The sequence below is a fragment of the Zootoca vivipara genome, chromosome 12 (assembly GCF_963506605.1).
Source record: "Zootoca vivipara chromosome 12, rZooViv1.1, whole genome shotgun sequence".
NCBI lineage: Eukaryota > Metazoa > Chordata > Lepidosauria > Squamata > Lacertidae > Zootoca > Zootoca vivipara.
Genome location: NC_083287.1, coordinates 9,005,325 through 9,016,439, shown reverse-complemented (window position 1 = coordinate 9,016,439; position 11,115 = coordinate 9,005,325). Strand labels below are relative to the sequence as shown.

The 11,115-nt window shown below is 46.2% G+C and overlaps 1 protein-coding gene across 1 annotated transcript in view; it reads right to left on the bottom strand.

The window, feature by feature from the left end:
* Window positions 1–5,851: 5,851 nt before the first annotated feature.
* DCLK3 (doublecortin like kinase 3) overlaps window positions 5,852–11,115 on the bottom strand; it is a 42,531-nt gene continuing 37,267 nt past the window's right edge. Inside the window, exon 5 of the mRNA XM_060280606.1 lies at window positions 5,852–10,750. Coding sequence (XP_060136589.1) covers window positions 10,554–10,750 — 197 coding nt within the window. The 3' untranslated portion in view covers window positions 5,852–10,553. The remainder of the gene's footprint in view (window positions 10,751–11,115) is intronic.

Here is an 11,115-nt window from a genome sequence, read left to right as displayed (position 1 = left end):
AATGTCCCTAGATATGGATCATGCAGTGCAGGGGCAGCCAGGCAGTTCAGAATGAATCTTGGGCATATTCCCCCAATGTGGATTCAGTAAATATAAGGGCGAGGGGTTGGTGAGTAATCGTGCCAAAGTAGTAGCAGACTGGGAGGAAAACAGCAGTGAATAGGCTTTGGGGGGATGTGAACCTCATAACCATTTGGAGAGTTTCCATGAAAAACTGAATGCTAGAGAGAAAGTACAGTTTTCTCCCCAGAAATCAAAATGGGAGCTGCATTCATAAACACTAAGCCTACGATAGAAAAGCAATTTCGTTCTCAGAAATACCCAGCTAGAAAAGCAAGTTTTCTTTTCCTTTGCCAATGGCTCCATCTGCCGGACATAACTGAGAACTGAGAGTGAGCTGCACAATCAAGAGAGGGTGAAATCCTTCGTCAATAGCAAGGGCAATTGCTGCGCTACAACTCCTACTCTGACCATTTATCCTTGTCCCACCACCAATCCCCCGGGCTCTGAGCCTTTTTCTCTTGGGCGTTTCCCAGCTAGTGCCTGCCACCATTCCTCTGCGTCCAGCCAGTCCTTGACAACTGATACAGAATAAATGGGAGAAAATGGCAAATGTGCATGAAGTTGGGGGGAGGGGTTCAGGATCTGGCCTGGTGGATCTGGCCCCCTTTGTCCTAGACCAGGAATCCCCAGACTTCGGACCTCCAGATGTTTTGGCCCACAATTCCCATCTTCCCCGACCACTGGTCCTGTTAGCTAGGGATCATGGGAGTTGTAGGCCAAAACATCTGGAGGGCCGCAGTTTGGGGCTGCCTGTCCTAGACCTTGGTATTCAGAAGCATTTATCTAGAACAGGGGTCAGCAAACTTTTTCAGCAGGGGGCCGGTCCACTGTCCCTCAGATCTTGTGGGGGGCCAGACTATATTTTGGAAGAAAATTATGCAAGAGCATCACGAGCCCTGGTGGCTGCTTACCTGTGTCTTGTGAGCAGCTGGGGCTGGCGGCGGCGGCAGAGGAAAAATGAGTGGTGCGAGCAAGGGCTCCGCAGAGGGGCTGCTTTAAATGGTGGCCACTCGAGAGGGGCGCTCAGCCAACAGTGGCTCCTGTGTCTTGCGAGCGGCAGGGGCTGGCAGCGGCGGCGGAGGGACAATCAGTGGCATGTGAAAGGGCTCCGGAGAGGGGCTTCTTAAAATGGTGGCCACTCGAGTGCTGCGGCTGCTGCTGCTGGCACCAACAAAGCCCACCCCCCTTCCTCCAACCCCTGATCTAGAATCACGGAATTGTAGAGTTGGAAGGGACAACCAGGATCATCTAGTCCAACCCCCTGCAATGCAGGAATCTTTTGCTCACGACCCTGATTAAGATACACATCCTCTACCTTCAGAGCTATCCTTCATTAACAGGACAGTAATCAAAGCAACACTGAAGCCTCTCTCATTTTCTAGCAGTTTTCTTTTTAGCTTTGGTCCATTCTCCCAACTGTTCCTTTTGTATCAATCACCAAACATCTGAAAACAGCATCCAGCAAATTATATGCCCCACCCCACCCCGTTTCCAAGCCAGAGGAATTTCAATATCACATGCTGCTCCTTTTGTCCGGCATACCAGCCCTTTGAGAATTAAAAGTGACAATCTTGCAGGCACTTAGAAGTAAATGTCAATAGAATTATTGCTCGGCTGAATCTTTATTCATTTATTTATGCAGTTTTATTTTGGATAAAGGGACCCAGGTGGCGCTGTGGGCTAAACCACTGAGCCTAGGGCTTGCTGATCAGAAGGTCGGCGGTTTGAATCCCTGTGACGGAGTGAGCTCCCGTTGCTCGGTCCCAGCTCTCCGCCGCTGCTAGTTTTGCCAGAAGTGGCTTAGTCATGCTAGCCACATGACCTGGAAAAACTGTCTGTGGACAAACACCGGCTCTCCTGGCCTGTAAAGCGAGATGAGCGCCACAATCCCAGAGTTGTCTGCGACTGGATTTAACTGCAGGGCCAGCTCTAGGTAGAGCCCCGGTGGCGCGGTGTGCCAGTGCGCCGGGCTGGTAGGTGGGGTGCTGCGCGGCAAAGCCGCACGGAAACCATTCTACACCCTGCGAGGGCGGGGGCGCCGGAGCGATCTCCGCCCCTCAGCGCCAGGGCGCCCGACCTGCTCGAGACTGCCCTGCTTAACTGTCAGGGGTCCTTTACCTTTACCTTTTTAGCGCACAGAAATTAAGCAAGAAAAGCTTGACCTGGTTATCTTATGTGTAGCAAAGTGTTGTTAAAGGCACAGGAGCAGAGCCAGTAAAGATGCTAACTCACGCCACCTAATTTACAGACTAAAGGTAAAGGGACCCCTAACCATTAGGTCCTGTCGTGACTGACTCTGGGGTTGCGGCGCTCATCTCGCTTTATTGGCCGAGGGAGCCAGCGTACAGCTTCCAGGTCATGTGTCCAGCATGACAAAGCCGCTTCTGGCGAACCAGAGCAGTGCACAAAAACGCTGTTTACCTTCCTGCCAGAGCAGTACCTATTTCTCTACTTGCACTTTGACGTGCTTTCGAACTGCTAGGTTGGCAGGAGCAGGGACCGAGCAACGGGAGCTCACCCCGTCGCGGGGATTCAAACCGCCAACCTTCTGATCGGCAAGCCCTAGACTCTGTGGTTTAACCCACAGCACCACCCACATCCCTTGAGATTTTGCACCTCTCCAACGATTGAGGTGCGGTTGTCAGCAAAAACAGAATACCAAAAATGGACATTAAAATGTCCATTTTTAGAAATGCATTATGAGGCTATATACTTTTAGAATTCATGTTTTGTGGTTAGAAAGAAACATTTAGCGCACAAAAAATGCAGAAACAGGACAGAATAGATTTATAAATGAGCATATGCAAAATTGATATGGTCTGAAAACAGACTGATGTGTCCACCCGTGTCAAAACTGTCAAAGAAGGAAGCCTGCTGAGTTTCATTAACCAAGGGCTTGCTTGATTTCCTCCCGTTTGTTTTAATCAGAAGTGGAGCTTCTATAACTATCAGCATCAGTTATTATGCCGGTACTACCTTCTCTTTGCAGGGAGCAGAGAGACTGGTGGGACAGCTTTATATCAAGATTCAAGAGTACATAATCAAGATTGTTAGTGCAATCCTATAAATCAAGGTGAAGAACTGTGGGATTGCTGTCTTGTTTGTTTGTTAAATTTGTATGCCACACTTCATCTGTAGATCTTGGGGAGGTTCATAAAAACAAAAAACAAAACACAATATGAAAGCACAAAATTAGACCCACAAGACCTCTCCATTTGGCCCACCAAGCCATATCATCCAGACCACACCCACGTGTTTTACACCTGATGTCATATGAACAGCCTGCTGGATCAGGCCAATGGCCCATCTAGGCCAGCATCCTGTTCTCACAGTGGCCAATCAGGTGCCTGTGGGAAGCCCACAAGGAGGTGGCGCTTTGTCCAGGGTCTTAGGCAAGTCAAATGAAAAATCACAGGTTCTGGGGGGTGGGAGTGGCTTTAAAAAAAAAACTCCTCTACAATTTCGGTGGTTTCCTTAGAAAAAGCTCAACAATTTTGGGGTGTTCCTAAAAAAGAAAAAAGAGGTTCAGCAACCCTAAGCAACTGGTAATATTTGGCACCAGGTGTGGGGCTCAGCCAAAAGCTGGTTTGCAGAGATCACCAAACAGTGGTGCCGTAAGATGCCACTTTGGAAAGGGCTCACAAAGGACAATCTAGTGAACCTCTTTGAACTTGGCCAGTGAAAGGGTGGTGGAGATAACAGCCTGGCCAACCTACCAGATCTAGGACTACAACCCTGCTGTGTGTGTTTATGCAAAAGCAATCCCATGGGAGCTTACGCTCAAGCAAATGCACAGAGAATTGCACCCTAAAAAAGAGTATATTTTAAGAACCTTTATTGACTGGCAGTCTCCGTTGATAAGAGTGACTATACTTACTATGACGACGACAGTGTTACTGAGAAATCATCCCATCTGATCTGAAACCCTCCTTTGAGAGGTGTCGCAACTGATCCTGCAGAAATTATTTTTCACAGAAAAAGACTAAGTTTTATAAATTGCTTCAATGGTTCAGAGGTGTCTAAAGCCTAGATTTATGTCTTCACCAAAGCAAGTTTGCTACCCTCCTGTTTAGCTGAATCCTCGATTCATTTATTGAAAAGGTGCTTGCCACCAGCTCATACATATTTAGACGAAGTCTTAACATCCAAATTGTTGCATTGTTCTGTGCGTTTTAGACGTGGGATCAAAAACAACATACTGCATTGTGAAATCGCCCTGCTGCGCCCAGCTCAGGGTTCAAGACAGCCACACTCTTTTCCAAGATAGCCTGTTCCACCAGCACCTTCCCCACCTGGTAGTCCACGTTCTGTGGCCTCATTGCGACAGTCTGGAAACCCCTCCCCACAAATTAGGGTCCCCGCCCCCAAGGTTTTTGTACCTCTACAAACCTCAGGGTTCTCCCAAGACTGCTACTACTCTGTTGTGCACAATTGACCTTTTTGCTACACTCAGACTATGAGATGGCTACCAGAAACTCCTCCCTGCTGCCTGCCTTAAATTGAGAGTCTCAGACCTGTTAAAGAGGGCAGGATCACATCCAAATCAGACACGTGGGCAAGGAGAATGAAGAGCAGTGCAAAAGGAAAGTGTCAGGTTTAACTCTGGTTTCTTAAGTCTTTTGTCTGCCTAGTTCCACCAGGAGTTAAGCAGCCCAAGAGAATGGCCGGGTCCTATCTGGGCTGCAGGTGATACAAAGCACATTAGTCAATAATTGATTATCCCAAAAGTCTTTTCCTCCTCTGCACTATGAAAAGTCTCAATAGGGTGCTTCTTGAAGGACAACAGAATGCAGCCTGAGCTCCAGGCTGCCAGCAGCCCTGAACTTGAGCACGTGCATTTGTCTTGCCCAACTATGACCTTTCAAGATTAACATGGCACAAAGCTCCCCACATCCTTGGATCATTCACGGGTCTGAGAACTTTCATAAGCAGCTGAACTCCGCAGCAGACATCTAATCCACACTTAATTAAGGCAAGGCAGCTAGGAATCCTCTCTTAATACTGGAGGCAAAATTTCCATTTCAGGTCCATCCTAGCTTTCAAAGCTTTATTCCCCCACAGCGCAGGCATGGAAATCTTGTTCTTTATAGTCTTGCTCTACAAAGATGGGGCCATTATCAGCTGTAAATTATCTTGTTTAGTCGTGCCACTTTCTCTCCTCCCAGTCCTATCTCTTTGCGTGACCAGGCAGCGACAGCCCCAGCCCCCAGGGATCATAAGAAAGGAATAAAGACTCTGGCAACGTGTTATGGGATTAAAATTAGGCCACAACTTTATTAAACTTCTGAATGTAGAAGTTTAGCTTAGGCCTTGGATGTGTACCCCTCCCAGCCCCCCCCCCCAGCCGGGGGAACTGGGGAACATCAGGGTAAATGGGATATGGGGGTGCTCTGCGAGACGTAAGTGTACGCAGGCAGCCCAGCCTTTCAGTGTATGGCCAGTGACACCCATATATAACCCCTTTTATGACCCTGGAATCGACAACGCAGAGGGGTGAGACACCCCTTCACGCCCGCACGCACGCCCCCCATTATAGGGAAGAAAAGACAAAAGGATTCCACCCAAACCGCCAAAGTTGAGATGAATTGCTATGAGGAAGACAAAACCTGCCCACGCAGGAAAATTTCTTACCAGTCCTTCAACAGCAACCAGTCAAAGACCACAGCAGCGCCCATTAAAAAGGAAGAAAAAGTTAACCTGCAAACAAGAAAACATTAAACTAAGGGAGGGTGGGGTGGGTGAATCTCCTGAGCTGACTGCCTGGCTACTTTCGGCTCCCCCCCCCCTATATATAAATGGGACTGGCCCCACCTCCCAACAATGAAACATGACTACTGATGCTGGGTGTGAACCTCCAAATAATAACACTAGAGGCAGGCCAGCCCCTTTTGCCATTAAGTTCCCTGGGAACTGTAGCACCGCGCACGATCCTGCATAGGGCACCCACAATGTAAAGTGTGAGTGCCCATTATAGATGTGCAAAATGCTGGTACTTTGTGCAGAATTTCAGGGGCCAGACTTACAAGTTTTTTGCACGAAGGACAAAACTTATACTTCTCGATGGAGAAAAGTCACTTTGGCAATGCCTACTAATCAAGCAGGAACTTTTTTTTAATGCAGAAACACCAAATAGCCAAGTAGGTGAAGCCCCATTAATAGCGTTCTGAAACGAAAGCTTAGGAGCAGCGTTAGAATGGATAAACTGACACGGAATGCCACTTGCGGGCCAAATAGACCATTGTCTGTATGTTTTCAAGATAAGCAAATGTGGCTGTTTCATCATGGAAAACAGGTGTTTTCCATTCTTAATTAACATGAGGGGTAGAGATTAATTTTGACACCAAAAGGAACACTTGGTGTATGGAGATACCTCTGCTTTAAGTTACCGTATCACTTCAAATTTCTTCCAGGTTGAGCTGGTACAAGTATTGAGCTGGGCAGGCAAGTTCCTGGAAAGATGGAGCAGATAACTAAAATTGGGGAGGGGCAAATATTCACCCACACACTCTTGCCAATACACTAAAGTAAACTCATGTACTCCATTTTGGACATGACTACATCAGGCTTAGCTGTCCAAGTCAGGGCTTCCCAAACTATGGACTGCAGATCACCATAAACTCGATTCAGGTGGTCCAAGGTATGTCTCTAAAAAATACAATGAAAAATCATACAGCATCTAACAAAGCATGCTACAACGGAGGGGAAAAAAATATTAAGTGGTCTGCCAAGACTCTAAGCAATTCCATGGAGAGAAATGCCTGGGAACCACTGATCTAGCTTGTTTGTGAGAAGTGTGAACTGTCCCATTCTCAAAGTTCAAACATCAAAATCTAGTGGAAAGTATTTATATTGTTAACTATCATTCGTGTTTTTAATCCCGTTGCTAGAAGTAATCAGGAATGTAAATCCATGTTGGCTTAAATAAGGCCCATAGCATTTACAAGTCTACTATACACAGCTTCCTTCCTCAAAGTTCCCAAAACGAGCTTTCCCCACCAGAGGCTATTCCGTAAAGAGGGGGGGGGACTGTTTAACAGACAGACACCACCAAGAAAGATATTCCTGAGTTTTTGTTTAATTTTTCAGTGTTACAATCTAGAACAGTAAAAACAAGGGATGAAAAGTTAAAGAGACAAAAAGAGTGCTGGCAAATTTGCAGCGGAGAGAGACCTAGAAACAGGCTTTGATTCTTCCCACCCCGTGAAACTGAAGATGGAGAAGGAACAAAGGTGAAGCTCTGGACGAGTTGTGTCGCAATCATCCACTTCCATGCTCCATGTGAATTTCCATCCATTTCCATGCTCTAGCTAAATCTACACATATAGATCTGTTTCCTTTGTAAGTAGTAACCAGAGTTGCTGGGGAAATTGGAACTTTGTTCTGGAAACATGAAAAATTGGTTTCTCTAGAGTGAACATCAATTTGATTGATTGATTGATCAGCCTTCATATTTCTCCCTACATATCACTAGCTTCTCACAATATTATCAGGGATACAGACAGTCAAAACCAGGGACGGCTCAAGACATTTTGGCACCTGAGGCGAAAAACAAAATGGCGTCATCCTGCCCACCTGGGAGGAAAAGGTGAGCAAAAGATCTACATCGGGAACAAGTGGGGAATAAATATCTACATCAGAAGCAAAAGGGGGAGGGAAGATCTGTATCGGGGGGAAAGCAAAGGAATCAAATCAACCTTACTAAAAGTGGGAATCAAAGGGCATAATGGGGGAGAAAAGGGCCTAGTCTGAATCACACCAAGCAGGTACAGGACCCCCCCCCCCCCCCGGGGAGACTCCAGAAGGCAGCCCCTGACATTTCCTCCTTAGTAGTGGAAAGAGACCTATTTGCTGAGGCCACTTCTATTCACCAGATCCAGCCTCCAAAGACCATGCTGTAGCCATTGCTGCAAGCGATACATTCCTTGGAGGCTGGATCTGCTGCCCGGCAGATGCTGCCATCTGAGGCAGTCGCTTCCCCTTGCCTCATAGGTGGGCTGGCCTTGGTCATAATTCAGTTAAAGGTAGAAGCTGGAGCTTGACGTGAAGGAGACAGAAGCGAGTGAACAGGGCAGGGCAGATGGCAAACCTCCCAGCGTTTTTACCAAATCTGGCAACATCAGCTTTAGATGCTGATGTTGCAAACCCCTGAAGCTGGAATGCATGCAACCTCAGAATTTAAAGTTTCCTGGTTGAAGTGCCAGACTCAGTGCTAAAGTTTATACTGAAGCAGGAAATACTCGTGTTGTTTTTTTCTCTCATGGGCTGTACAGAGCAACAACTTAAATATGATGTCCCAAAGAAAGTATGAGAAATTAAAGATTTGAATTGCTTAATATTGGAAATAGAAATATCTGTTGCAGCATAGATTTGTGGACTGACTGTGTTTGATACCATATCTAAAAGAAAAGGAATCCTGTACTTATATGTTCCAACTCTTCACTATTTATAAGGGGATAAAATTTCTTAGGCTATGAAGATAATTCACATCCTATTAGCACAATATCATATTAACTTTTCTCATATTTTCTATTACGTGTCCAGAATATTATATTTTTATGTGTGTGTGTTTGTATATATCTCTATATATCTATTTATTTATCTATTTATAAATATATATATATATATCTAAATACACTTGAAACAAGGTTCCCCCATACACTACACGTACAGAGAGAACCGTCCCAGTTCTTCAACAATAAAGGATACAAATGCTTTAAATCTACAAATAAAATTATAACACCAAGGCTGAATTCAATAGCCAGGATCCGAAGAACCAGCAACTCGTTTTAGATTCCCAAAGGAAGCTTTTTTCTTATGTTTCTCAAACAGCCAATTGTGCCCTGTGGCAGGCCCAGGAAACTGTATCCAGCTGGGGGCAAGGTCCTTAATAACCTCACCCATGCCAAGTCACAGACAGGAGGGCAAGAACTTTCAAAGAAAGGAACCAAGAGTGCTCTCTACGTGAGCTCCCAATGCTTCATTTATAGCCTGGTTTGAATTCAAGCCAGAGATACAAAGAAACGATGTCCCTGCAAAGGAAGAATTGCGAGCACTCTCCCATTACTTGTCTTCCTTTTCGCCATAGCTTCTGTCATGGATGCTTTAGCTGAGTTTCCTGCATTACAGGGGATTGGACTCCCTACAAACTCCAAATCCTACAGTTCTATTATTCCAGTTGCCGCTTGAACTTGCCCTGGCCTGACATCATATACAACATCAGAAAGGTGGCCGTGGTTTTGCTCCAAAAAGCCTGGCAGGTTAAGCTCTGAAGCCTGGCAGATCTAACTAGACTGGAAAGCTGGAAGTTCCCTATCACTGCCCCTTGGCAAGCTGCCTTTGTAAATTGAGGGCACTTTGTAAATTGAGGGTACCTCGGAAGTTGAATGGAATCCATTACGGAAGTCCATTCGACTTCCAAAATGTTCGGAAACCAAGGCAGGGCTTACGATTGGCTGCAGGAAGCTCCTGCAGCCAATTGGAAGCCGCAGAAGCCGCGTCCCAAAGAACATTTGCAAACCAGAACAGGCACTTCCGGCTTTGCGGTGTTCGGGAGTCAAAACGTTCAAGTCGCAAGGAGTTCATCAACCAAGGTACAACTGTACGGACATTTACTCTTTTAAGTAAAAAAAATGTCATTGGGCACACACATTCACAAGTCCTCATGCACACTTAAAAGTAGTTCTTAGGATCCTGACCAGGATGTAAACTTATTATAACCTGTGGACAGATTACAAACAGAATCAATCTTATCCCATTTAAGTTAACAGTTCAACAAGGACTTTGCAGGTAGCATTTTCAAAGTGAGTTCTATTTAAAATATGCCTCCTCTTCCACCACAACGTGGTTTCTTCACTCCAAAGAAAAGGTGCAGGTGAAAAAGTTGGAAGCATTCGGAGAACGAGATTAACATTAAGGCAGCCTTTTGGTGCACACAGACGTACCAAAAAGAAAAGAACAAAAATTGCGTATTTCATGGGCCAGAAACTGAGGAAGCTGCCTCATGCAGAGTCAGACCCACAGTTCACCTAGCTCAGTGCTGAACACAATGACTGGCAACAGCTCTCTGGGGCTTCAAGTCCTACCAGGAGATGCTCTGGATCGAACCTGGGACCTCCTGCGTCCAAAGTAGATGCTCTACCATGAAGCTATGACCAGCCCAGCTTCCTTCTGCATCTGGAGAGCCAGTGACAGATGTGCTAACCAGAAAACTGAAGGCCAATTCAGTCCTCCACCAAAATATTTCAAGGTTGGGTTCCCAAGGTTGCTCAAACAGGCTGTTCACCAAGTATTTTTTTTTTTAAAAAAAACCAACTCTGTAGAAAGAAGGAAATGGGGCACATAACATCACAGGAAACTAGCCAATCACTTTGGGGGCACAGCAGGCTTTGTCTTCATACAGGAATAATGGATTTCCCCTGAGCTCAGTCCTTAAGCATATATGATAAGTGTGCTTTTACAGTGGGCTCATTAAGTACACCTGGATGCACCTTTTACGAGTCTTTGTTGCTAGCTTCAGCCTTGCGCTGGCTCAGAAAGTGGCGTTCAAGATTGATGGTCACCTCCCTTTGGAGGTTCCTGCTGCTGTTTTTCCCTGCTGTGTGGATCCACAGGTGCTGAAGAACTTGCTCGGCGGTGTAGCGCTTCTGGGGGTCAATCACAAGGAGTCTGCTGATCAGGTCCTTTGCAGCTGTCGGAGGCAGGAACAAAGCAGTGAGCATGAGGTTGTTTGAAACAAACTGGACAAAGGGGGTGGCAGCTATCAGTCAGTATATTGCCACACACTAGTAGGTCTAATTCAGGCATCCCCAAACTCGGCCCTCCAGATGTTTTGGGACGACAACTCCCATCACCCCTAGCTAACAGGACCAGTGGTCAGGGATGATGGGAGTTGTAGTCCCAAAACAGCTGGAGGGCCAAGTTTTGGGGATGCCTGGACTAATTCATCAAAATATTCAACAGACACGGCGGCTGCAAACTCTATCTACGGGACCGCCTCTCCCGTATGCCCCGCAGAGGACATTAAGGTCCACAAATAATAACATACTGGAGATT